This window comes from Asterias amurensis, chromosome 14 (assembly GCF_032118995.1).
Source record: "Asterias amurensis chromosome 14, ASM3211899v1".
Taxonomy (NCBI): domain Eukaryota; kingdom Metazoa; phylum Echinodermata; class Asteroidea; order Forcipulatida; family Asteriidae; genus Asterias; species Asterias amurensis.
This window is the reverse complement of record NC_092661.1, coordinates 590,500-617,312: the sequence shown is the minus strand read 5'-3', so window position 1 is coordinate 617,312 and position 26,813 is coordinate 590,500. Positions and strand designations below refer to the sequence as shown.

General features: G+C 37.8%; 4 protein-coding genes across 5 annotated transcripts in view; 2 read left to right on the top strand and 2 right to left on the bottom strand.

Annotated features, from left to right (window-relative positions):
• The window catches only part of LOC139947093 (aminopeptidase N-like), a 19,956-nt gene extending 5,425 nt beyond the window's left edge, over positions 1 to 14,531 (bottom strand). Inside the window, exons 1-17 of the mRNA XM_071944931.1 lie at positions 14,131 to 14,531; positions 12,472 to 12,912; positions 11,889 to 11,965; positions 11,030 to 11,226; positions 10,270 to 10,390; positions 9,649 to 9,803; positions 4,683 to 4,796; positions 4,235 to 4,369; positions 3,946 to 4,011; positions 3,570 to 3,635; positions 3,197 to 3,375; positions 2,912 to 2,994; positions 2,293 to 2,429; positions 1,589 to 1,792; positions 1,322 to 1,395; positions 722 to 832; positions 112 to 279 (exon numbers count right to left, since the gene is read on the bottom strand). Coding sequence (XP_071801032.1) covers positions 112 to 279; positions 722 to 832; positions 1,322 to 1,395; positions 1,589 to 1,792; positions 2,293 to 2,429; positions 2,912 to 2,994; positions 3,197 to 3,375; positions 3,570 to 3,635; positions 3,946 to 4,011; positions 4,235 to 4,369; positions 4,683 to 4,796; positions 9,649 to 9,803; positions 10,270 to 10,390; positions 11,030 to 11,226; positions 11,889 to 11,965; positions 12,472 to 12,912; positions 14,131 to 14,306 — 2,504 coding nt within the window. The 5' untranslated portion in view covers positions 14,307 to 14,531. The remainder of the gene's footprint in view (positions 1 to 111; positions 280 to 721; positions 833 to 1,321; positions 1,396 to 1,588; positions 1,793 to 2,292; positions 2,430 to 2,911; positions 2,995 to 3,196; positions 3,376 to 3,569; positions 3,636 to 3,945; positions 4,012 to 4,234; positions 4,370 to 4,682; positions 4,797 to 9,648; positions 9,804 to 10,269; positions 10,391 to 11,029; positions 11,227 to 11,888; positions 11,966 to 12,471; positions 12,913 to 14,130) is intronic.
• LOC139947094 (uncharacterized) lies at positions 2,342 to 26,813 on the top strand. Its single transcript, XM_071944932.1, has 5 exons — positions 2,342 to 2,444; positions 23,406 to 23,540; positions 24,484 to 25,309; positions 25,514 to 25,652; positions 26,090 to 26,813. Exons 2-5 carry the CDS (start codon positions 23,483 to 23,485, stop codon positions 26,441 to 26,443), a joined length of 1,377 nt encoding a protein of 458 aa, XP_071801033.1. The 5' UTR covers positions 2,342 to 2,444; positions 23,406 to 23,482; the 3' UTR covers positions 26,444 to 26,813.
• Positions 5,453 to 9,258, top strand: LOC139947095 (uncharacterized). The gene is made up of 5 exons (XM_071944933.1): positions 5,453 to 5,677; positions 6,133 to 6,508; positions 7,055 to 7,228; positions 7,665 to 7,825; positions 8,522 to 9,258. The coding sequence occupies exons 1-5, from the start codon at positions 5,603 to 5,605 to the stop codon at positions 8,804 to 8,806; spliced, it is 1,071 nt and encodes a 356-aa protein (XP_071801034.1). The 5' UTR covers positions 5,453 to 5,602; the 3' UTR covers positions 8,807 to 9,258.
• Positions 16,734 to 22,466, bottom strand: LOC139947267 (uncharacterized). 2 transcript variants are annotated; one of them, XM_071945155.1, is made up of 4 exons: positions 22,374 to 22,466; positions 18,770 to 18,986; positions 18,056 to 18,238; positions 16,734 to 17,713 (listed from the first exon to the last, which is right to left on the bottom strand). In XM_071945155.1, exons 2-4 carry the CDS (start codon positions 18,942 to 18,944, stop codon positions 17,448 to 17,450), a joined length of 624 nt encoding a protein of 207 aa, XP_071801256.1. In that variant the 5' UTR covers positions 18,945 to 18,986; positions 22,374 to 22,466; the 3' UTR covers positions 16,734 to 17,447. The 2 variants fall into 2 exon arrangements, with proteins under 2 accessions (XP_071801256.1, XP_071801257.1); XM_071945156.1 differs by having other exon boundaries at positions 22,409 to 22,465.

Sequence of the window (26,813 nt, the reverse complement as noted above, 5' to 3'; positions counted from 1 at the left end):
GCGCTTTTGCTGTGGATGTTGCATGAAAACAAAAATGAATTTACCTACTAAGCGCCAAAAAACCTGCATAGATTTACCTACAAGCGCCCCAATATGCTTAGTATAATTTACCTGCTAAGCGCCCAAGTCTGTCGAGTACATGGCATGGAATCCAGAAGAATTGATCGCTCATTTGGGTCTGGTGTCTTTAGATAATGTTGCAGAGCGAAGCTAAACTCTTCACCACGTCCCATTGATATGGCAGTACAGTATACAGTCCTCTTATGGTTCACAGGAATTCTAAAGACAAGAAAATACAGTCCAGGTATCAAACACTGGTTATTAATATCTTCATTGGTCAGTATAAAAGGCAATAGACAGACATTATTAGTAATTACTCAAATAATAACGAGCAAAGTGAGAAACGTCTCCCTCTAAAGTAACTTATTTGTTTTGAAAGAGGTAATTTCTCAATCAAATATTTAAAAGACGTCAGGCCTAAAGCCTTTTATTAGGCATCTGGAAGCACAACAAGTTGTGGAACAAGGATGTTTTTTTCTCTTAACTCTTGCAACTTCAATAACAAATTGAGTCACATTTTCACAGACTTTTTATTTGTATGCATGTGTTGGAATACACCGAGTGAGAATGTCTACGACAATGACAAAGGGCCATTAACTATAGAAGTTGCTTTAACTTTTACGAAAACATAACTATTTGAAAACAAAGTGCATAGACTTACGCATTGACAGATTCATTGGCCATCCATGTCCGATAGAGGGCCAAGGCTTTCTCCTGGCAATCTACTAGATTGTACTTGCAAGCGTTGCTAATGGCAATACGACGTGTCATTCTGAAAATTTAAATTGTTAGCATTTTTCAAAACATAATTGTCGTGCGATAAATGACAGCTTATGGAATAGGCCTCCACATAAACAACTAAATTTTTAAAGAAATTGGTAAAAGATTAAACACATTAACAAATTTGCATAGGTGTAAGCATATTTTCACATGTTAGCAAACAAATTAGGCGGCCATCTTGCAAGTTCATAAGGGATTTGCATAATTGTGACGTCATTCATCTTCGTGAAGTAAGCGCCGGAAGGTTAGCATGCCCACCCTTGTGCTACGGTTATAGCAGCGCCATGTTACGGAAATCGCACAGTATAAGCACAATTCGGCCGCTGAGCAGCTCTATGAAACAGAGTCATTGTAATGATGCCACACAGGCGAGGCTCTCTATCTACAGCTGCTGACGTAACGTACGTTCACAGCAGTCAACATTGCACTTTTGCTATGTTGGATTTGGTTAACCAACTTAAAGACAATCTATAATTCTTACATGCGTAGATGCAATCCGGTATCCTCCCAACCGAGTGAGTTGTACAAAGGTGTTATCTGACTCCTCATGTACTTCTGCAATAAAAGAAAATAGCGCCCTCTGTTAATTGGTTGTCATCATTATATAACCCGATACGCCCTGTTTAAGCCCTACTCCATTTAATATTGTCTAAACATAAACAACATTATACAACTTAACATTAATTTACAGAAATTTATTAAAATTTACTCGTCAAAACACAAACAACACAAAACAGTTTCGACTTACCACAAATGAACCATAAGCTCCCGAAGTAATCAGCAATTTATCAAGATACTTCATGACGTTACTCGTTGCTGACCATGGGACATAGTCCATCTCTTTGGCTAAGTATCGTGTGATTCCCAATGGTATCGAATAACCGAGATTACCGGCTCTGGCCAACGAGAAAGAATCGTCAATTAGGGAGGCTCGACTGCTTACTGAAAATACCTGCAAGTGATCGGGGAAAAATACAAATAATATCTTTCTGAAAAACACTTGTATTCAATATGCTTATCTGGTCAGCATATGGTTGGTTCGAGTCCTGGTTGCAAGTCACTTTTAAGAACATGAGGCTGCGTCCTTCGGATGGGACGTGAAGTCGTTGGTCCCGTGTGCTGTGTAACGCACGTAAAAGAACCCAGTGCACTTATCGTAAAGAGAAGGGGTTCTCCACAGTGTTCCTGGTTTGATTGGCAGCATATTGCACCACAGCACCTTGTAAACCATCATATGGTGCTTAGCCTAAACAAGATTAGGTCTCATACCTAGCTCCTTCTCTGAAGACCTTGCGAGAAAATGTTGAAAGTTGTAGCGCCTTGAGTGTCACTGAGTGGCGAATTCGAGCGCTTTTAAAGAAGCCACTATTTATATTATTATGATAATGTTGAATAATATGTGTATCATAACTATTTTTGTTTAATTTAATGACCATAACCTTTTATACATACAGAATGATTTGCTACGAGCTGACCACTCAGAATCTCCCAGTTGGTGACGTCATAGTTCACTCGATAGAAACCAAAACGGTCCGGATTCATCAACAGCCAATCATCATTCGACCCAGCAATCACGTGAGGACTCACAACTGTTTGGATATGGGGTAAGCGAAGTTACATTTTTTTTGTTTATTTCTTGGATTGCGATGGACTTTTGCATAATAACTTGTTTTTTCAGGATTTCAAAATCGTTTTTGCGCGGTGCATTATTTTTCGCATTCTCTTGTTCAAGTATGACTGTTTCTGCATTCTTATTATAATCTTGTAATTTAGGCATATCTAAATGAGGTCAAAGTTGAATCATTAATGCCCAAAATAAAAACTGTCCACTTTCGTGTCAGTTTTCATGCATGCCACGGTTGAATATACATCTTTATATTGTATACTTTTCTGTGTCGCATTTTCTTGTTTATGTATCGCTTGCATATTCTTTAAATCTTGGAATATGAGGTATTGGTTGGATCGTTATTGCCAAAAGGAAAAACTGTCCGTGTTGTCCTTTCATGTCGTTTTGAGGCAAACCGCTAGATGTTCTTCCTGTATATTTGCTAAGTAACAATTCCCCACTTACCAGAATGACCATTCAGCCAAACAGGTTCGGTGTTTGTCGGTGAAAGATTTGTCCGAAATGTTAATGGAATCATCCAAAGAGTACTATGAAAGAGAAAAACACAACAACAAATAATTATTAGTATCACTGTTGTTTATTCATTGTTTTGATTGCTGAGTGATCGTGTTCTGCAATGACACGGTTGACGAGATGTGTAATATGGTCATTTGGCAATACTGAACACAACCAAGAGCTATAAAACACAACCATGTATTGGCTTCTGGGTGGCGCGGTTTATAAACTTACTTTGCATCGTCTGTCTCATCCTGGTTCAGTAGGAATCGGCTTTGTTCGGCAGTGAATGAGATCTCATCTGTAATCTCGTAGTTTCTCGTGAGATTTACAACTGGGAATCCTGATTGAAGTACCCATGAGTGCATGAAGTCATTAACATTGATATCTAGCGACCCATCTTCGTTAACTGCCTAAGTGAGAGTAAAACAATGAGATATTGAATATTCATATTGGAATGATGACGTAGTACCCTTGAATGCATGAAGTCATTCACATTGATGTCTAGCAACCAATCTTTGTTTACTGCCTATATGAATGAGACAATCAGTTCATAAATATTCATGTTTGGATGGTGTATTATATGAAGCATTATTTGTAGACTTACCTCTTGCAAGCACTCCCAAAAATCATCGTTTGTTGCAGTTCCAAAGGCGTATCTTGTCATGTATTTCTGTGTTTTAAGGCAATACAACATAAAGTAATAGTACAACCTAATAAAGTCATTTATCTTTGAAGAGCAACTGGAGAGGAGAGCCTTGAGACGGGAACTTTGTTTCTTTTGGGCAATATTTCGGGTTTCCAGCTGTTCTCTGTCCTTCCTTTGTATTTTAATTGTTCTTATTCAAACTTCTTTATTTTTTTTACCAATATGAGACCCTGGCCTAAATAGCCCACGATGTCAATGAGAAACTTCTGATGAAATAGTTGTAAAATTAAACACGTGATGTTAAAATGACTGTGACGAAAATAGAACGGCTTACCGTGAGTCCTTTTTTGAATGTCGGCTTTCCTATGACGTGTTCACACATGCGCAGTACTGCTGGTGACTGGCAACAAATTACAAGAAAATAATGTATGTTGGTTACTAATAGAGAAAACCGACTAAGGATCTTACAAGTTATATGGAACCTCTGCAGTATTAGATAACACCCCCAAGAGCTTGAATACTCAAGTGTGAATGCCCTTTCTCATAGCGGTTGCCATGGCCCTGGTTGCCTGCAATTTTGTCTCGTGTGACATAGCCATTTTTTAAATCATAAATGTACATACCTTGTCGTAAGAGCTGGATCCGAATCCTCCGGCTATCTCAGCCGGAGTCGAGACTTCTTTCTGTATTGGTCTAGCATTAATCTGTGCATCACTAGCCATAGCCGGAGTCACTTCATTTATCACAAACAAATCGTCCTGACAAAGATATAATAACATAATCAGAGTTAACTCTGCCATCTGATGAATCACGTCACTTTGTGTTCTTTATAGTGCAGTAACTTTCATTTAAAGAAAGCTACACCTACGAGCACACTTTTTTTTAGAACAAAACACCCGCCAAACTGTCATTTAAAAACTGTTTTCTTTGTTGATATGAGACTAAAGCTAAACTTTATTAGCACATAATTTCGGAATTAATTTAAAGCATTCAGCGGATATCGCTTGCCTGATATAGATGAAACACTACCATAAACTGAGACTATGATATGTTAGTCAATGAATGTCTTACGTATTCCCAAGTAGGTTGAACAACTTGAAGACTCGTTAGCCCAAGATAAGATGCTCCTCCTTCCTTTAAGATCATATACTCCCACCATTCCTGAGTTACCAAGTTACCAAAATACTACAACGAGAGAAAGATGAATCATCAATGGTTAATCAAAGATAATAATGCGATCATGTTGTATTATTAGTAAGGATCAATATGTGCATTTGCAGAACACATTATTGTGTATGACGGACAAGTATGGAAAGTGGACAGAGTGAACCATGAAGAGTGAACCATGACTTTGTTTTAAAATTGAAAGCCACCTTGAAAGAGTCACATGACCGCACTGGCGGCCATTTTGGAAAATGGCCACAACAATAACATATTCAGCGTAGAAAATTCCATCTTAGGTTAAGAATAAAATAATTTGGGGATGACAAGTAATACTAATAGAAAATATAGTAAGATGTTCTACATTGGTGCAGGCAAAACATTGTGTTATCTGACTTCTGAAGATTCATTTTTATTTGTTACTTTCTGTTTGCTGTTAAAATAAACTAGTTAGAAGTGGGCCTACCTAAAACAAAAGCAAATTCCAACTGCACGCATGGTGGAAAACTAAAGAGCGTGCGCGTATGGGCGACGACGTGAACCCTTGAACTGCGCTGCGCGTTTCATCACGGATTTTGATTGTGACGTGTTGGTCAGTGTACGCACGCGTAAAATACTGTTGCGCAGCGCTACCACAACTCCTTCGTCGCGTCATAAAGAGAAATGTTAACGCACCAAAATTGTGTGTATGTGCTTAACACCATGGCGATGTGGATCATGTTGTGGGTTGAGCAGCAAAAACAGACGACGTTTCATCACACTGACATTCACGAAGCAAATGGACGTGGTCACCTCAATGACCGGTTTCATTGAATAAAAACAAAAACAACATGAAGGTAAATCCGAACACAACTCGTGCAGGACGTCTGGGAAGAATAACCAGCAAAAAGAACCAGAAGAGTCAGGTATGTAGTAGCCAAATATTAAAAATAGTTGCAACATCAAGATCATTAAACGGTATAGTTTACCATTAGTCCACAGTTCCACACTCCTGCGTTATATCATAAACTAATAGTGATTTCAACTGTTAATATTTCCTTGGATTTAAACTTTAACTTTTCTACATCATAATGGTTGGGTTTTTTTTCTCTCGGTTTACTTTTCCATGTTTTAGGTTTTTTTTGTATTGTTTCGCTTTGTAAGATTGACATGAAATAACACCATGGTGACACAAATATTTGATTTGACGATAATGGGAAACTAACTTACGGAACACTTTTTGTAAAAAATGTAAAAACAACCCATTGTAGTTGTGTCTGGTAATCAATTAGTTTGGATAAGAAGCTAGACTGGCTTTTTATATAGATAAATTTAGTTCACATTATGGAATGACATAGAACTTGTGTGTTTTGTTTTGAAGGCGGCACCAGCTTGCGGCAGCAAGATATTTGATGACGTCACAACATCACAGTCTAATGACGCAATCACTCACGTGCTCGAACCTCTTTCAGCTATTCTAACCAATCACGTGTCGTCAGAGAAAACTGAAATCTCAAAGAATGCTGTATCTGTAACAATCGACCAGTCTGCTCTAAATGACGCAACGACTCAACCCAAGAAACATGGAGCTAAAGAACAGCGTTCCATTGCCAAGACGTTAGTCAATAACAACAACAATAATCAAGACAAAGATGAGACTGGAGAGAAGACTAGTGATGACAGTGATAATGAACGTGTAGATGAGAGTACCAGAAGCATGAGTGTCACTGGTGGCAAGATATCAACATCATCTACAGGTATATAATTACCCCAACTCTAAATCTTTAATCAACTATTTCGACAGGAACAAAAAAATGTTGTGTGAAGGTTTTGATGGTAAAATTATCAAAATTTCTCAACACAATCAAAGGAATTTGACAAATTTAAAGACAAATTGGACACTATTGGTAATACTCAAAATAATTATAGCATAAAAACTTACTTGGCAACGAGCAGTGGGGAGCTGTTGATTGTGTAAAACAATGTGAGCAACGACTCCCTCTGAAGTAATGTAGTTTTAGAGAAAGAGGTAATTTCTCACTCAAAAATAATAACAGACCTGAAGCCCTTTATTATTTAAATTATTCTATTGCAACTTGGTGGACGACCAATTCAGCCGAAACTTTCACATGTTATTAATTAAATACAAATGTTGGGATACACCGAGTAGATAATACTTGTCTTTGACAATTACCACAGGTGTCCAGTGCCTAAACATTATTTTTACTTCTAATAATTAGATTTATACACTGATTGGTTTGGAATTGTAGACTAAGAAATATTTTATAATATTTGTTTCACAGATAGAATTATATTCAAATGTTTGGATAGTCCACCGTCACAAACACGATCAGCTGAATCTGTGACGTTGGAGAAGATAAAGTCACGTGAGTTGCCACCTTTAAAACAATCACGTGACGTGTTCAGAAAGAATAAGCGAGATACAGCAGAAATACTTGGCGAGCTACACGAAGCAGGTAATCCATTTATGTCTTTATTATGTGTATGATTTGCTATTGGTGTAAGCGTATCATCACAGGAATGGTTAGTAAACAAATTATTAGGCAGCCATATTGCTCGTTTACCATGGCTTTGCATTGTGACGTCATTTATTTTCGTGCGGTAAGCACCGGAAGCCTTTTCGCGTGCTTATGGTCAGCAGCATTGTGAGATGGAAATCGCACATTAGGCACAAAATCAGTTGCTAAGCAGCTCTAAGAATTTGGGTCCTGATCACACCTTCTTTACATACATAATACTCTTTGAATCAAACAAGGCACCAGCCTTTTTTAATTCAAAATTTACTACCAACTTGAGTAAGTTTTATTTGAGTGCCTTGAGTCGTTGTATCATGATGACCAATATTATCAAAATGTATCCTTTAAACATTTCTTCTTTGATGTCAATTTTCAGGGATCCTTTTTGAACCTAGGATTACTATTGGGGGCGTTTCATATATTTTCCCAAGCCAGAATCGTGAGATTTGTCCCCTGATTCCTACACTGAGTAGCATGTGTACTCTTGGTAGAGCTAAGACTGATGATAAGATGTTGAGAGCAAAGGAACGGAAAGATGTAAGTATTGATTGAGGAGCATATCACAAGTCCACAGAAAATAGTCCAACTTGATGAGCTAAGCTTAATTTGATGAAAATTGTATCATTTACCTTCCTTTAAAAACAATGGACACTATTGGTAATTGTAATATCTCAACATATGCATAAAATATTGAAACAAACTTGTGAAAATTTGAGGTCTTGAAATCAAGTTTGTTGAAATTACTTCTTTCTCGAAAACTACTCCACTTCAGAGGGAGCTGTTTCTCACAATGCTTTATATTATCAACCTCTCCTCATTACTCGTTACCAAGTGGGTTTTATGCTAATAATTATTTTGAGTAATTATCAATAGTGTCCACTGCCTTTAAACAACCGAGTCTGCATAAAAAGCTTGTTTATCGTATGCGCAAAAGGTACTATATCAAATCGTTGGTACTAGATCGAATTACATGTACGATAGAGCGAAGTGGGAAGATGTAATGGGTTACACATACGTGGGTGGATTTCACAAGGAGTTAAGACTAGTCTTATCTCCAAGCACCTCGTCCTAACTTAGGACTAGCCTTAAGTTTTCAACATCTCCTAGGACTATTGAGTAAGAACTATCCTAACTCTTTGTATTTGAAGGAATCAAACCGAGGGCAAAAGGAACAATGCTCATGATTGACATCACATAGAAAACAAAATAACCATATTTTATTTTGATGCACAGCTTGCAGAAGTTCGACGATTGGAAATAATCGGGCAAAAGAAGAAAAAAAGATTCCAGGTCTACGAAGAAATGCAGTACGCTGAAGATCTGAAAAGACGAAGAACTAGCGCTAAACTGATCACGGAATTCTCTAAGAGCGCCACCATGCGGGCAACTCAAGAGATGGATTGGAGTGAAAAGTTTGCTGCTCGGAGTATACATCGAAAGAGAGTTCGAAACGCAAAGAAGAAGAAAGATCGAAGAAAACGAGAGAAAACAAGAGAGTGCAAAGCTTATTGGAAGTAATAGCTCAAAGATCGCACCCCTTTAACAATTACAACGTTCGTTTCATTTGAGTAAGAGGGAAGTTTGTTATAACTACAAATTCCTCATGAATTAAAAATATATTCAGAAGATTTTGAATCGGGGCTGATATTCAAGCAAAAAGAATTTCATTATTCAATTGTAGGTTCAATTTGCATCTCAACAGCTTCTACCATTGATTTGCAAACCAATTATTTTCTAATTTTTTTCCAATTTATGTTGAATAATCGACTTCAATGTCTTTGTGGAGTGAAAAGTTCTACCCTTTATGCTTTACTTTTAAAGATTGCATGAGTTGAATTATACCAAACTCGTTAACTGGCCCCGCGGTTTGACGACCTCAGAAAAGACTTTCTCAAATGCTATTAATAACTAATAATAAAGACTGGCAGTAAATAACTATTGACATATTAAACATGAATATTCATAGCTGACTAACCTGGTGTCCTATCTTATGCGCAAAGTTGAAACCTTGACAGTGATATCGCTTTGCATAATAAATGAATATTCATAGCTGACTAACCTGGTGTCCCATCTCATGCGCAATGGTCAATCCTTGATAATGGTAAACTGATACTCAATCGATTTGCATAATAGATGAATATTCATAACTGACTAACCTGGTGTCCCATATCGTGCGCAATGGTGAATCCTTGATAATGGTAACTGATACTGATAGTCAATCGATTTGCATAGTAGATGAATATTCATAACTGACTAACCTGGTGTCCCATATCGTGCGCAATGGTGAATCCTTGATAATGGTAACTGATACTGATAGTCAATCGATTTGCATAATAGATGAATATTCATAACTGACTAACCTGGTGTCCCATCTCATGCGCAATGGTGAAGCCTTGACTCTCGCGTCTACTTTCTGATGTAGAATCTTCCTTATTAAGTAAAGCGGTTTCCCTGTACGTGATTAAACCCCAGTTCTCCATTGCATTTGCCTCAAAGTTTGGAACCGCTACAACATCTGAAACAAGATAAGTATTGGTTCCTTATTAATGCCTGAAATCTCACTGTTTTAAGTCTCCATAAAACAAAACTTGGCTTAATGAGTTAAACCCGACAAGTTGAAACGTACAGAAAAAACCAACAAACACAAATAGAGCTTTCGCGAATCAGATATTCTTGGGGGTGGGTAGTTTTGTCCGGGCGTATACCTCTTGTGATGACGTCACACCCGGCTGCTGTCCGCAAATTTTACAGTGATTAATTCTTGTTTCATTACCAGAAAATAGTAATAGACGATTTATACTAAGCTTTGCAAAGACTATGGAAAGAAATCATAATCGGTAAATTTCGTGTTTTTATAATGGCCATTTGCCCTAGAAAATACCACATGTAAAACGCCTATAAATCTTAACCACATAAGATTATTAGATGAATATAATAGCTAAGTATGGATACAGAATACAAGATATAATATCAATATATACCTATCTTCGGCAGTGGAAACCCAACTCCAATGTGCTGGATGTAGAAATCTAAAGTCTCCGCTGTCATGTTTAATCCAAATTCTAGGGAGTCCATCGCATCTGGCCTTGCCCAACCTCGTATCTATCAGAAGAAGAATAAATTATCAGAAAACAGGGAATTGTTAAGCTTCTGTCACAGAGATTTTCGGATTTTTGTCTCGTAGCTCTGCGCACACTTTTTATCAAATGGCAAATACAATTTTTAAAGCTAAACCCATCTATAACACCAACTGTAATTCTGATCACGACTTGATTGACATGCTAAATCATATTTTTGTTCGTACATAATTGAACTTTTGAAATTAAACTTACAAGAAAAACTAAGTAATATATACAAGGGAAACACACATTATAAAATCTCGAAAACGCTTACTTTATCATTTCAGCCTTTCTTAAGGGTGTTGTACAAAGTCGACCTTATGTATTCTAGTAATACAACTTTGTATCTTGCTGGAACAGAATTTTGATATTTAACAAAATAATATTATCTTCCGTGAAAGTATTTTGTTGACAAGAGGCCCCCGAAAGTTTTTTCTTTTCTTTTCCTTTTTTCCCCGATGGTTTAAGGTGTGACCCCTCTCTCTGATGCTCTCTTTGAAAGAATGTGTTGCTCGTTTAATAGCGAAATTTTAAAATGGCTATGAAAGACGAAAATTGTTTCAAATGAAAAATAAAATCTCCCATTCTTACTTTAATGAAGAAACAAATATCTCTTTCTTACTGTAATGTTATTTTTTGACGTCATCTCAATGAAAGGGAAATCCAACACAGCAAAGCACACTAAGTATGTGGAGATCTTTGGTGACGTAGCGAATTGAGTAGTAACTAGTCCATCTGGGCCGTTGATGGCGCTCTCTGCCGGCATATTTCCCAGGGCTGTGTATTCTTCGGCGTGAACGATGGTCAGCGTGAAGTTTGCTTAAAGGAAAAGTTCAAAATCATTTATGTTACTTTAAATCACAATTATTATAATTCATAAATTAATATGAATTGTCCGTTTATCGTAACACTAAACGAAACATTGTTTTTGTAAGAGCACACAATGTGTTTAGCTAAACAGTTTTCAATTCGAAACTGCATAAAGTGTTATGTTTAGTTAGGTTCAATTCAATTCATTTTCCACGATGTTCACAAAACACAGAAACATTAAAGTAATGTTATGTTAGTCAACCCATAAGAGACACACCTAGGCAAGGGCCATACAGGAAGCATTTACTTTGACCTGAACAAGGAGCAATCTTTCTAAAGTCCAAGACCACAGAATAACTAGCTGACCTCAAACCTGATTACCAGAATATAGATACCACCTCAAATCAATTTCACATGGGACTAGTAACCCGCTCAAATGCACTAAGCATAACTTGTGAAGCAGTATTTCCAGCCAACTGCTTGAATCTAAATAAGGGTAGGGCCACTACATAAAGCTTTGTACTTGTAGCTCTTTGCAACCTCTGGAATAGCGCAAAACTAAATGTTGTTTTTGTTTGTTTTATCATGGGCGACTCTGAGTTGGGGTGGGGGGCAATAGCCACAACCAGCTCGGGGCGAAACAGAGCTTATCACGGCATGACCAACCTTACCTTTAAGGCCAGGATCATCAAAACACGGGAATGCCATTCGTGCATTAGTAGGAGAGAAAAACGTCACAGCCAACCACCTGCGGCGTTAAGAAAAATCATGTCAGTGATTCCCTAAGCAGTCTAAACGCAATCTAAGATCACCTCTGAGCTTCATGTGAATATGTTGACCTTTGACTCTAAAGTTAACTCCAAGGGCACGCAGGTTAATTGGCTGGAGCAAAGACTAACTCAGTGTTAAGGTTATATTAATCAGTGAGTATTACACTTCATTGCAGCATAGTGTTATTTGAGGGGCTGTTACAGCATGTATTTAAACGCCAAGCTAGGTTATGTTTACTTCTCATGAAATCACATCCAATTTTGATGACTGGAAACAGGTTGGCTTTGCCTTTGACAATTTTGTTTTTGTATGCAAAGCCACTCCAAACAAGGCTAAAAGCCACTCTTGGTATGGGGCTTCAAGGAGAACAATTATTTTTAGTGAAAATAACTCAGGGGAGCTGAAGGTAGGAATTGTTAAGTTACCCACGATTAGTGGTGGTTCTATTATAAATTATTAGATATTGTGATTAAATGTTTTTACCTTGTGCCACCATCAGGATGTTTGTAGGAACTTCTATAAAATCCCTTGATGTTGTCATTTAAAACCCCTCGAAAACCGATGGAGAATTCATACTGTGTGTTCTCCACAAGGTTATCATCAAACAGGACGTTCAGGTATTGGTTTGTTGGGTCCACGGTAAGACGTAAGATGCTTGCTATCCCACTTCTGCCACCAAAAAAACCATTAATACTCGCAGTCTCTTTCTGAATCTCTAAGTTGTTGCTGTTAAGGACAAGTAAATCAGTTGCTTTTTCGCAGAGGAATGTCACAGATATCTGACCGTCGAATGTGAAGTTTTCCAGGTCGGGTGTCATCTTTAAGTTATAATGAAGAGGTCGAAGTGTCTCCGGAAGTCTTGGGGAGTCCCAAATGGTGTTTGGATCTTTGGTGGTGGTTGGTTCCGTTGGCAAGGCTGTTGGGCTGATGAATTGGTTGTGGGAATGAAATTAAATTGTTAGTTGATGGTTACATCCTTATTTTGGACTGATTGGTCGTGGGTTTTGTCACACTACAGCACTGACTCATGTTTATAAACCTTGGTTTAAGTATTTTTTCTTCATTGCATCCGAGAACGTAGTTTTTCTACAAAAGTTCGTGCAAATATTTAAACAATGATCAGTTAGTCTATAAAGTGCCACATTTTGTTTTCCTTTTAACAATTATTCTGTCATCGTTGCTGATTACGTAAATTGTCGTAACATTTTGTCAAAATAGGTCTTTCTCCATTTAGTTCTAAACACGTTTTGATAACAAATAATAATTGATTGTGCTTGATCGACAAAAGAAAGAAGTGCTAATTTAAGGAGCGCATGTTTTATTCAAAACATGACAAGATAGTTTAAAATGAAGATATAAACATCATGTTTTAAAAACAATTGTCACAAAATCCTGCGCGTTAAAATGGCATAGTTCACTTTCAGCTCATAGGCATTTTCTGCTACATTACCATTATGAGTCAAATATTGAAAACATAGTTTTTTAATTATGGATTGGTAATTGGGTTATTTCTGCTGTTATTGGAAAGCTGTATCATCCATTATGATTAATTATAAGAATACTTAATACATGCAGTTGAGTCCCAAGTTTGGTGCAGTTTGCTGTTTGCATTTACCATGTCAAATAATTATACTGTTTGCTTAGATCTCTTCATGTACCGCCTTTTGATGAATATATATTGTTATAAGCTACAGCCCGTGCTATTGAACATCTCCCTTGGCCTCGATCTGTATCTCATTATTATTTGTTTTATGTTCAACTTTGTGCTCAAGGTCTTTTAAAACAACTTTGTTTTTAACTTACATTTATTTTGGAGTCAGGGAATTACTAAGACCGATACTGAACATTCACATGACATAACTTCACTGCCCAGCATTTTGTTGGGCGTTGGTTCAATTCCCACCCTTTAAAAATGTTCTTATATTTAAACAATGTTTATTTATTTACTTATTCTTGTGCTGTGATTTAATGACACATTTATCATTTTTCGTATGTACATGTTTGTAAACGTAAGATTTCTACAACGATCTCCGGAATACTGACGTGACCACAACATATTGTTAAAGTTTTTAAACAATTATTGTTAAAACAAAACAAAAACAGCAGCAACTCAGACTAGAACAAACCGAAATAATTAAATACCTTATCTCGTCACAATGTTTTTCCGGTAAAAATCCAACGAGAAGCCCTGTCGCTACAATGACAATCACTACCGTCAAACCAGTGAATAACACGGCCGAGAAACTCACAAAAACACCGCCTCGTTCCTCGTCCAACTTTTCCTTCTCAGTAAGCTCCACCTGCGTCAAATTCGTCATCTTGAATCCTTCGACTTCTCAAAAATTTAATTCATCTAATATTAGTCTTTTAGTTTAGCTGTTGAGTTGACTGGGTAGTTTATTTACTTGGTGTGTTGGGTTGACATGACCGTACTGTAGGTTTGATATGACAGTGTCTAGTTTAGTATGCAATGTGAACGCAGCCTGCAGCAATACGTGTGTCTCCATGCAATAAAAGGCTTGGTGTCGATTTCGTTCATAAAGCACTGGTCAAAGGGTTCTCGAATTTCACCTCTGGATTTTGTATTTATTGACTTTGACTGGTAGGGGTGTGTGTGATGAAAACATATAAAATAATTCAGGTACTAGCTAGCTTGACATCATGGCAACGAATAATGTTATCTGCAGATCATATTATGATCATAACTTATGGTAAATATGAATACCATATGAACGTGTAAATACAGACGCTATGAACTTGTCCAATCCTTAATCGTTTATCAAGTGTTTACTAAAAGGTCAATCAAGCTACGGAATATTGCCAGTAAGAATTCTCTCAACTCTGGGGAAGTTTTGCTTGCATAAACAAATAATTTGGACTCATATCAAATATTTATTCATGGGCCTACATATTTATTTGTAATACATCAATGTAATATTCTATTTTTGTCATTCTGCTGACGAGTGCCCTGTGGTACCAAACAGTATGTCCAGAAGAAAGATATGACAAAGTTTGATTAGCTTTTATTTTTAATGTATTATAGCTCTACATATGTATCGAGCACTGTGAATTATGATAAAATACGATTTTCTTTAAAAACAATAATATGATATAAATTAATTTGAGGAGAGGGCATTTAGTTTTCGATCCAAACCGGACCTTCTTCAGAGGCATAAACAAGTACAAACAAAACTGCATCCTTTTTTAGCAAAATGAACATCTGCATCTCAACTGTTACTAATACTCGTATTTCTAAAATACTTAACAAAAAATATAAAAATGTCCACACGGGAAAAATAATCCCCAACAGGAATGCACAATCTGGGAAGCGTTACGCGGTAACGTTTCTCAGATTAAATTTGTTTGAGCTTAACAACTATTGTCTTTGTACAAAACCACATTACTTCAAAGTGAAATGTTTCTCTTATTGTTTTATTCTATAAAAGACTACTGTAAGCTTCATACCAAAGGTTTTTGTTACCATTCATTTTCAGAGTAATTATCAAACGTATACCTTCCCTTTAAAGGCTTTGACTGGGTACTGCATTTCCAAAAGATGTGCAGAGACACAATAGTTTACCAATAGTAAACAAACTGTGACGTCATAGGTAGTTAGGTTGTATTAGGTTGTATCCGTTGTATTATAATCACTTGTATCGCACTTTGCAAACAAGTTACAAATCTGAATCATCGATAATTCACGTTCAATGATTGGCATAGCTGTAAAGCACTTTTCCTTCCGTCGGCCAGCCGTTGAATCTACCGCCCTCTACGTCATATCACTGATTGATAACTCACAGAGGCAATGATGACTGGTCTTGATGATATTTACCGTAGGGTATAAATGTGTAGGAAAACAAAGACTTTTGACAGACTGGAAATTGGAAATGTAAGAAGCAGTTTCGTTTCAAACGGGTATTTTGTGGAATTGTGTTCAAACAAAAGACAGGCACATAGCACGTGGTTCAAATCAACACATTGAGATGCTCAGTGTATGTATTAGTATGTATGCATAGATTATTTCATATTCTACCTGGAAAAATGCATTCAGCGCATGGTATAGACGGGCGCTTTTGTTATTGACTAACTTAGGCTTGGTTGTCAAGGTACCATGCCAACGAAAAACAGCTTGCTGCCCTATCAGTCGATGATGTCATCATCAGCCAATCACCCGTGCAAGAAAACCATTCTGTCTAATAGTTGACTTTTTCGTAATGTGAGATTTGGATTAACGGTGGAAATTGCTGTATCCTGACTGGACTAGGAACGATTCGGTCTCGCTTTTAACATTTCCAGGTAGAATATGAAATAATCTATCCATACATACTAATTGGGGACTGTTGCCGACGTTCATAACGGGAAAATTTGCCGTGTTCTGGTGACTTGTTTTCTCCGTTTTTGAAGCCATTTTTCACGTACAAATTTCTCTATTTAAAAATTGAGTTGCACCGATTTTTTTAATACATAACGACAGATATGCTCTTTGTCTCAATTTACTGGTACAGAAAAGGCCGAAAAAGACTGAATTTCAGAAGCCCTTTGTACTAATTATTATTATTCAAACCGAGGTCACGCATGAAAATTCACGCCTACTCGCGCAGATAAATGACAAAGGAGGCTCATTAAATCGAGTGTTCTGCGGTTTTTTAATACATAACGACAGATATGCTCTTTGTCTCAATTTACTGGTACAGAAAAGGCCGAAAAAGACTGAATTTCAGAAGCCCTTTGTACTAATTATTATTATTCAAACCGAGGTCACGCATGAAAATTCACGCCTACTCGCGCAGATAAATGACAAAGGAGGCTCATTAAATCGAGTGTTCTGCGGGTGGACTGTAAAAGCACATAATTTCGTGTGACAAGGGTGTTTTTTTCTTTTATTATTATCTCGCAACTTCGACGACCAATTGAGCTCAAACTTCCACAGGTTTGTTATGTTATGCATATTTTGAGATACACCAAGTGAGAAGATTGGTCTTTGACAATTACCAATGGTGTCCACTGCCTTTAAAAATATCAAGTAAGGTTAATTCAATTAACATTTAATGGTTATCCTACATAAAAATGTTCAAAGTTCAAAGTGGCAAAATGCAAACTGGAAACCTAAGTTTCAGTAACGAAACAGATACAACATTCGAGTCAATACATTTTTAAAGAAATACATTTTGTAAGCTTAAATCACATGTCACACATTTGCTGTAGTTATTCACTTTCCCATGCTTTTGTTAAACAATGGGTTGCGAGTTGTTCCAATATTATATTGTTGTTTTATTCTTTTACAATATATTTACAGCTATATTAAAATATAAACAAACACTTTTGCCTTAATATTATGTAAAGATGATTGAAAAAGTGGCAAACTCGAGGAAATAGCATTACTTTGATTTAATGAAACGTTGAGGGCGCTAGGCAAATGTAGCTTCACTTTGATTGTCTGTCATTTGTTCCTAAGACCTTCATTTGAACAATGGATCGAAGTCATTGATACATGGCTCAGTGAAATTCAATTGAACGTGGCCTGCAAAAGTAACAAACATACTGGTGTGATTTTGAGATTCGGTGTCAAAGGTTAAAGTATACTCTGGTGTCCTCATCTCAAAGCGAACGTTATCGTACGTGATTATGACTGGTACCCCGATGCAGTTCACGCCATGCTCATGCCGAGAGTTTACTTGGGAGCCAGATGCCCAATAGGAGATGTCAACGTAGTCATCTTGCAAACCTGTATCAAAGTATAGTTAAACTTCTATAACAATATCATCAATTATTATTAGTGTTCAATCGATTTCAAATTATGGTGGACAAGTCAGAGTGTGGGTTCGAATCCCGGTCGTGACACGTGTGTCCCTGAGCAAGATACTTTACAATGCTTCTCTTCCCACATGGGTATATAATGGGTACCTGCGAGGGTAGAGGTTGATATTGTGTTTGGATAAGTCTTTGGAGCGCTACGGTTGCCCAAGTTTGGTCGCTGTTTGTGTGTATTTATGTAATTATTTATTTTATTTCAAATTATTATTATCGTTATGTTGTAAATGTTTTGATGAGAGTCACGTTTACTCACGGTATCGGTAATAATCGTTGTCGGTTCCAGGACCACTCGGGGAAAGATACAGGTATGGTTCATCCTCCGTAATTGTAAACGCTAGTCGAAAGGGTGACGTCATCGGGAGCTGAAGCTCCATGCGACCTCTAAACCGATGAGTGTTATTTTGAGGGCAGAACGAAGGCCTCTTGGATGTTGTCCCTGAAATGAAGGGGTAGTTGAGGGCACTTGACACTGTTGGTTTGTTCAAAGTTATTGTTAGCATACAAACTGAAAAACGACGTTCGTAACACACTGTGTACATTTTAAAGCCGGCCTCAGGTCGACCTACGATTTTCTTGCGCCCGCAACAAACCGTCGGCAACGCGCAGACCAAAGTATGCTCAGTTCACAACAACTGAGAAATCGTGCGCCTGCGACTGGTTCCCGACCGTCGGGATCACGTCGTACAAATTGAAATTGATCTACTCTTGCGACTGTTATTTTTATTTTCTCGAGCGGCGACTGTTTCAGATTGGCTTAAAATCATCGCAGTTACGCTCAGGTCGTAAATAATCGCGGTCTTAGCTCAGTCGCAGTGTCATCCTAAAAGTTCAGTCGCCGACTGTTTTTTTGTTGACGCAAGGTCGACCTGAGGAAACTGCAATTTAGTAGTCATTAATCTTGTTGTGTTTCTGTATTAAATATATTTATGATATTTTGGACAAAGAAATGAAAGAAAACATGACTTACTATGTTTGGGTGACTCTCTTCGACAGCTTGATCTAAAATTGGAGAATGCTCTTTTCTGTAAAGCTGACAAGTTGTCCCCATCAACTGCAGAGGTCATTGTAGAACACATCTCTCCATTCAGGGGAAGGACGTAGAAAATCACGGCCAAAGTGAGTGCCAGAATAAGGGAAACCATACTAGACGAAATTGGCTTCACCGTTGATTCCACTAGAAGTCACTATAAGATCAAAGAAACAGTCATTCGCAATACACAAACACGAAGCGTGCAAGCGATTTCCTTTATCTGATCTGTTTAGGATAGCTACGCTCTCAGTTGCCTCAGGAAAAGAGTGCGGTGTCAATAGCAACCATTATAACATCACACTGGCTTACACTTGGAGAAAATGCGCATGCGCGAATACCGGAAGCTGCAATATTTATTTTTTTTTCAAAATGGCCGCGGTTTGTACAGCAGGATGGCCATTTGAAACTACCCATTTAGCACGTGATTTCCTAAGTATTGATTGTTGCAGGGTTAAGAAGGAGAGTGGTGCATCAGGGCGCACGTTTTCTAATTTCTTGGCGGTAGAGCCACTGGACTTGAAAACGTGACCTTCACTACCGACAGATTTGGTTATCAAAGGTGCCGAAGCCGTGTCTGGTTGTCACCAACCTAAACGATTTCAATTAGTTTAGCAAAATACTCCATGACAGGATGACAAAAGAAACCATGGGAACCTTTCTGAGCCAGAAAAGGTGAGCGGGGGTTCTTAAGCGACGTATTAAAAACAGAGTCGAGGTTGCTGGCTTGTCAATTTGCTAATAGGTTGAGAACCTGGCAATTACCATCAGAACCAATTAACGAAGAGGTGCTATAGTCAGTGCGGCTGCCGCTAGCTTAAAGGAACACGTTGCCATGGATCGGACGAGTTGGTCTATAAAAAGCGTTTGAAACCGTTTGTTATGAAATGCATATGGTTATGAAAGATGTTTACAAAGTAGAATATAATTATCCACACAAGTATCACTCAAAATTGCTCGGTTTTCATTATACGTCGCGAACTAACACGGTCGGCCATTTATGGGAGTCAAAAATTTGACTCCCATAAATGGCCGATCGTGTTACTGGACGAGGTAAAAAGAAAACCAAGCAATTTCGAGGGATATTTGTGTAGATCATTGTATTCTACTTTTACAACATCTTTCTAACCATACCGATTTTATAAAAAACTGTTACAGGACGCTTTTCAAGGACCAACTCGACCGATCCAAGGCAACGTGTTCCTTTAATAGATTTCAATTAATTTCAGCCAAAGCTCTATTGAAGGACAAATGAAACAATGGAAATGTTTGGCCGTGTCAGGAAGGGGGAGTGTAGGCTTTTAATAAGCCTCTATTTTAACTTTCTTTGAGGGATCGTCAAGGTTTAGTTGACACTTCAGGTTGCATAACGTCGCAATGGGAGACTTTGGCACGCTAGGTAGCAGCAGACCTACAATGCGCACATTACAGAGAACAATGGAATTTAGCAGAAGTCTGCTGCCACCAAGCGTCCCAAAAGTCTCCTATTATTGCCAGCACTAAAAGAAATTATTGTGTAAAACATACAAAATGTATATTCCATTATAAAAGAATGTACTTTGAATATTGTCCGTTTCTTAAATTGTGGCATCAGGAGATTAACTTGACAGTAATTCAGTTTACTCTTTTTGAAATCCATCAGAGGTGCTACTTTTCTGTATTCTCTCAATTCAATTCAATTTAATTCAATTCAATTTTTATTGGTCCTACCATGGAGGAAATTCATTTTGAATAAATGCAATACAGACAAAATTAATAAAGCACAATCAAAAAGAAACTACTGAAAATACATCATAATATTATTTCCGATGTGTTTTTTTTGTACTTTGCTTTTTTACCTGTGAAATTAATAATAATAATAAAACAGTATTTATATAGCGCAATATGAATTGGCATTCCTCAAAGCGCTGAACAGCAAAATGAAAAGCATTACAAGGAAACAAAACTTATAGGCCTAAATTCCCCAATTAAATCCCAAAACAAATAATTAACAAATGAAAATGAAAAGTAAATGAAAGAAAACCACAATGTTCTGTAATAACTCGTCCTTTATAATCCATCGTAACATGGCGCCCCCTGTTACCCTTCCTGTAGTACAGCCCCCCCCCCCCCGTGTTTGCTACAACTTTGTCAATGGATAGACGCCCCACCCCACACCCCGTCCATCCCACAACCAGTAAACACTATGCTTTACCAGAGCTGTGTATTGAGAGCGTTGCGACATGGGGGGGGGGGGCAGTTTCCTTTGATCACGTGGTAGCTGGACGCCATGTTGTCTCCAAATGCAGCACAACCCACTGGACAGACTAGTCTGGCACCCCGCGTTCGCCCATGCGTTTCTTGTGGAACAAAATGGCTTCTAATCGCGAGTTGTCGTAATCTCTCCCAATAAACGGCTCTGTGCTTTACCACCACCCCCACGCCCCTCCCATCCCCTGGCAACCAATGAACATTAATCGTTAGTACTAGAACCTAATACAATACAGAGACTGCAATTGGAGGGCATCAATTATGCCTCTATAGATGATGCGACTGGCCCCGGCTTTAGTAAAGCTACCAGAGCAAGGTCGTTTAAAAATTGAATTACTAAAGAAAATTGTTGTATTAAGGGAGGAGTTAAATACAAGCTTGATTTTATAGACTACAGTGTTTCAAGACATACCCAGGTCATCTGGCCATAACTTCAATATTGCATTCATAATGGGAGGAATTGAATGCAAGCTTGATTTTATAGACTACAGTGTTTCAAGGCATACCCAGGTCATCTGGGCATAGCTCCAACGCCTAGCCCGGTTGGATGTACCTACATTCCTGATTTGACTTGGAGCTATGCATAGAATACATCAGAGTAAATACTATTTGGGTGAGTCATAAGAATGTTTATATTTACTGAGAAGACATCATTTAGAAATGGCAATACAGGATCAGGTACGGGACTGTTTGAAATGATTAGCAATGCAGTGTAGATCAGACGTAACCTGCAAGTCTTGAATGGGATCTTAGATAATGGTTTGTTAGTCAATGATTTAACACATTCACATGAATTTGATGTATGGCATCATAACAAACATTATCCTCAAATACAACACATACAAAGGGAAGGAGTCTGAGATATTTGGGTATTTTTAGTCACTGGTTGTAGAGGCAGGATATTAAGATCGTAAATACAGGTTAGGAATGTGTGTGCAAATGTAACACAGAAAATTGTAAATTATTCATTGCTGTCACAGTGAAGGAATCTCTGGGTATTTTGCACTGCGAATCATACCCATCCAGTGTACAATAACCATACGTAAGAGAGCCATACCAATTATTTCCCCCACTGGTAATTATGTTTAATCACCGCCAATCAATTCTAACAGCTCGTCATATTAATTAGTCAATATATTCATTAAGTAGCTACACACATCACCAGTGTTTTTATATCGATTACCTGTGTAAATAATCACTCAATATCCACGTCGAAGGAAACACTTCAAGGTAATGTATGTACAGGCTTAAATATTGGTCAACACTCAAAATAATTGTTAGCATAAAAACTTACTTATAGTAACGAGCAATGGATAGCTGTTATACAACCTTGTAAGAAACTGCTCCCTCTGAAGTAGTGTAGTTTTTTTAAGAAAGAGGTAATTTCTCACTCATATAAGGAAAGACTTCAGCTGAAGCCTTTTATTATGCATCTGAAAGCACACACAGTAATGCATCAAGGGTGTCATTTCTTTCAATATTTTCCTGCAAATTCGATGACCAATGGAGCTTAAACGTTCACAGAGTTGCTGTTTTATGCATATGCTGTGATTCACTTAGTGAGAAAACAGGTCCATGAAAATTACCAAACGTGTCCGATGCCTTTAAAGGAACACGTTGCCTTGGATCGGACGAGTTGGTCAAAACAAAAGCGTTTGTAACCGTTTTTTATAAAATGCATATGGTTGGAAAGATGTTTTAAAAGTAGAATACATTGATCCACACAAGTTTGCCTCAAAATTGCGTGGTTTTCCTTCTACTGTGCGAACTAACATGGTCGGCCATTTATGGGAGTCAAAATTTTGACCCCCATAAATGGCCGACGTGTTAGTCGACAAGGTAAAAGGAAAACCACGCAATTTCGAGGCATGTTTGTGTGGATCATTGTATTCTACTTTTACAACATCTTTCTACCCATATGCATTTTATAAAAAACGGTTACAAACGCTTTTCAAAGACCAACTCGACCGATCCAAGGCAACGTGTTCCTTTAATTATTATAATGAAAATCAATGTCTATAGGCTATAGGTCGTCTGAGATTACATACCGAGTGGACGTCATTCTGATGCAGTTTGCCGAGTGGTATACATAGGGCACTTTCTCACCCCATAGTTCAATTCATAATTTATAATCATATGCTCAGCTCCATGAACAGACCAGAGATCATGAATAATGTGTATAAACTGAGTCGATTCTATTCACACGGTAGTGGGTGCTTCATGATATGTAAATAAAGAACAACAAACATGTGTTTTGTCATACCGGATTGATCAATAACTTGATTGGATTTGACAGGCGTTTATTTAATGATCATTTTGCTTTCAGGAGACTCTGCTGACGGGTTCGACTGATTGGAGAGTGGGAATTGAAGCCGATGTTATTCAGCCAAGAGTTATCTTGATATGGAACCTAAGAAGGCGTCATACCCTCTTGCTGTACCGTATCCATGTTTAATAATTGGTAAGTAATCAATACATCATTTGCCATCATACCACGGGAGACAATCATGTAGGTGGATACGCTTACTGATGTGTGTGTATAAGCACTGCATACTCAGTACTTTCCCGAGTTGTGAAACACAAAATATCACAGGCATGTTACTCGGGTGGGATTCAAACCCACGACCTTTGCCGATTTAGAGGAGATGTCTTACAAATTAGACCACCGAGATTGCCCGGTAGCTAGGAGCTAAACAAAAGGGTGAAATTGTCTTATCGTAGATACTTAAATATACATATTGTACAGGTCGTGCGTTCACTTTCTATGTCGAGTTTCCTGTGCGCTTTATTTATGAGTACTGGAATATTCTGCAGCAAGGGATCTGACTAGTTATCCCGTACTAGCGTCTGCTTGGATAATTTCGTCCGAGTGAAACTTGTTTTGTAAAAAAATATATTCTGTAATCTCTAAAATAAAATTAGGCTAAACCAAGACGATATGGGTAACCTTGGGTGCGTTCCCTTGCTATACAGCGGTTACGTTGAATGGCCTCTGACTGGCAGCCCAACAAAGCAGACCGCCAACATGCAAATTAATCCAGAGGTCGCTAGGTGCAAGTCCAGCTTTGGTTAATTTGTCTTTGTTAACCCAAACAAATTTCAACATGTACCCAGTCAGTTTCCCCTTGTGGTTTTTTACTTGTTCTCTATACGGGAAACACCATTCATCCTGCTTCTATTTGATGGTAAAGGTTTGCGGTAGCATGTAATAATAATCTCTAATAATGAGTTGGGGTGGTTCTGAAAAGAACCGTTGGTTTGAACCCTTGGTTTTAACTGTTGAACCACCCCAACTGATAGAGACTATCATTATTGTTAGCTCAAACATTTACTATATCGTATTTCCACCGTGCAAAGTTTAAAATTCCTACCTATGACTATTATTGTCTTATTTTTGTCCTAAGATGCAACATGGAGAGACGTCTTGTCATCAATGAAGTATCTCACAAGATCTGACAACCATCGAGATGAAAGTATTTCCAATCTCAGTCGAACATGGAACCCCGCCAACCAACCAAACCGTTTTATCCTACCTTGTCTTTGCGTCCGGTCAGCGTTCGATCTCTTCCTTCAAGCTCAGAACTACCCACCCGACTCGGAGTTGATCATGACCGCCATTAACATCCCTCAAATGAAGGAAATTGCTGAAATCCACGGTCTCACCGTTGTTCCACTAGACGTTACCTCAGAAACTCTCGCACCTAAATTAAACATTCTACAAGAATTGATAAATGACAAGACAGTAGCTGTTCTGCTTGCACATATCTACGGCCGGTGGTCTGCAATTGATGATGCTATCGACATTTGCAAGGAACATAATCTGACTGTTCTGGAAGACTGCGCCCAAGCTTTCTGCGGTCTTAAGAAAGTTGGACATCCCAAGGCAGATTTATCATTGTTTAGTTTTGGCAGCATTAAAACGAGTACAGCTTTTGGTGGTGCAATCGTCAGAATCAGAGACCGGTCTTTATTTCAAAAAATGAATCTATTACATAACAGGTATCTTATTCAGAGCAGAACTGCCTACTTCAAGAAGATCTTGAATTGTTTCTTGGGGATTGTTGGCCTGAACTCTCCTTTAAGAATGAAATTCTTACTGAATGTCTTCCAGATGATGGGATGGGACCATCATAAGTTGGTGATTTCGATGCTGAGAGCATTTCCTATGAGCGATTTGAAGTTGCTTCGTCTTCAGCCTTCTACGGCTTTATTAGGCATGATGCTAAGAAGGTGGGAATCCTAAACAATGCTAAACAATAATTGCGCTAAATTTAATATATACATTTTATTTAACGTTCTATTAGGGGTTTCTGATAAGGAAAACAACTTGAAACCATATTTTAGGAAGTAAAGAAACTCTCCAAATTAATTAATTAAAATTATGGATCTGTAGTGATTAATTATTCAAATTACCAATCTTTGTTATTTTTTCAGGTTTCAAAACTTTGATGAAAAGAAGTTTGAGGATGGAATAAAGAAATGTGACTACGTCACGAATCGACTTCCTAAAGATGCAAAGATTGTTGGAAAGAAAGCAGAGATTAGGAACTACTGGTTGTTTCCTTTGATTGTGGTAAGGATCTTCTTAGGGGCGGGGCTAAGGATCTTCTAAGGGGCGGGGCTAAGGGTTAGTAGGTCTAATGGTGAAAGCTCCTTCAGTTTATTCACTTCACAGAAAAATAAATAAATTCGTCGGTCTCTTAAAATGGCTTAATTACAGGAGTCGCTTGAAGAGTATCTCAGTCCTCAAATTAAACCAGCACCAGTGTTCTCCTCTGCCCCACCTCGGCACAATCTTTGCCCCCCCCCCCCGCTTTGTTAATATTAGATAAAGAGGGGCTCCAGTCTTAAAATCAAATTTGTAGTCCACTGATATTTCAACAGAGAGAATTCTGGACTTCATTCTATATGTTTAAGTTTGAAAAGGGTTTGGGTTTATCCGCACATCGTTTAGTATCATTCCCGATGCAGCTGTTACACAACTAATTATTTTCGCTTCCCTTTTTTCAGGATGATCCAGAAAGAGTCCTGAAGGAGTTAAATAGGCGTGGCATTGATGGCTACCGAGGAGCAACTCAACTGACTTGTCTTAAGCCACGCCCTTGTCTTGAGCCACACCCCAATTCTCCTGACGTTGATCACAGCATATCGTCTCCTCCAATTGAGGCTCAGTATATATCTGATCACGTGATATACTTGCCAGTCCATAAAAAAGTGACGTATGACTATCTTGAGAAGATCTGTGTGATTCTTGAGGATGTAATGAGGGAGATTACATCTTGCTCATTGACTAAGAATATCGAGACGGATGGTGAGATTACTATGTTTGAAAACGAACGAGTCAAAACACAAAGTAAACTTTAACTGCTATTTCATGATTTCATTTTTGTTTTCTTTTTTGTTTTATGATTTTTCTATTAATTAATTTGTATGTTACAATTATATTTATTTTATTTTATGTTTCCAATATTCAAACTGTAAATTTACCGTTGAGTTCGTACACATTTTTTTTCGTTAAAAGAAAAATGAGACAAGGGAGAGGAAAACACAAATCGGATAACTGAAACAAAGATTATACGCAGATAAAAAACAAACAATTTCGAGCATTTTTGTATGATTGTTATTTATTTATTTGTCTGCTTACAAAAAGAAGGGCAAGTTACAACGTTCTGCGTAAAGACTATATGATATTTGCCAATTAGTATAATTGCCATTTCTGAAGTGTTAAGAGGGG

What these genes read in the sequence shown, in the direction of transcription:
- LOC139947267 (XM_071945155.1), bottom strand. Translation starts at nt 18,944, where the DNA reads ATGGTTTCCCTTATTCTGGCACTCACTTTGGCCGTGATTTTCTACGTC. An exon ending in AAGAGAGTCACCCAAACATA is followed by an intron (nt 18,239 to 18,769) that starts GTAAGTCATGTT and finishes CCTTCATTTCAG; the next exon opens with GGACAACATCCAAGAGGCCT. An exon ending in CAACGATTATTACCGATACC is followed by an intron (nt 17,714 to 18,055) that starts GTGAGTAAACGT and finishes ACTTTGATACAG; the next exon opens with GTTTGCAAGATGACTACGTT.
- LOC139947094 (XM_071944932.1), top strand. Translation starts at nt 23,483, where the DNA reads ATGGAACCTAAGAAGGCGTCATACCCTCTTGCTGTACCGTATCCATGT. An exon ending in GTATCCATGTTTAATAATTG is followed by an intron (nt 23,541 to 24,483) that starts GTAAGTAATCAA and finishes TTTTGTCCTAAG; the next exon opens with ATGCAACATGGAGAGACGTC. An exon ending in GGTTGTTTCCTTTGATTGTG is followed by an intron (nt 25,653 to 26,089) that starts GTAAGGATCTTC and finishes CCCTTTTTTCAG; the next exon opens with GATGATCCAGAAAGAGTCCT.
- LOC139947095 (XM_071944933.1), top strand. Translation starts at nt 5,603, where the DNA reads ATGAAGGTAAATCCGAACACAACTCGTGCAGGACGTCTGGGAAGAATA. An exon ending in GATATCAACATCATCTACAG is followed by an intron (nt 6,509 to 7,054) that starts GTATATAATTAC and finishes TTTGTTTCACAG; the next exon opens with ATAGAATTATATTCAAATGT. An exon ending in GAGCAAAGGAACGGAAAGAT is followed by an intron (nt 7,826 to 8,521) that starts GTAAGTATTGAT and finishes TTTGATGCACAG; the next exon opens with CTTGCAGAAGTTCGACGATT.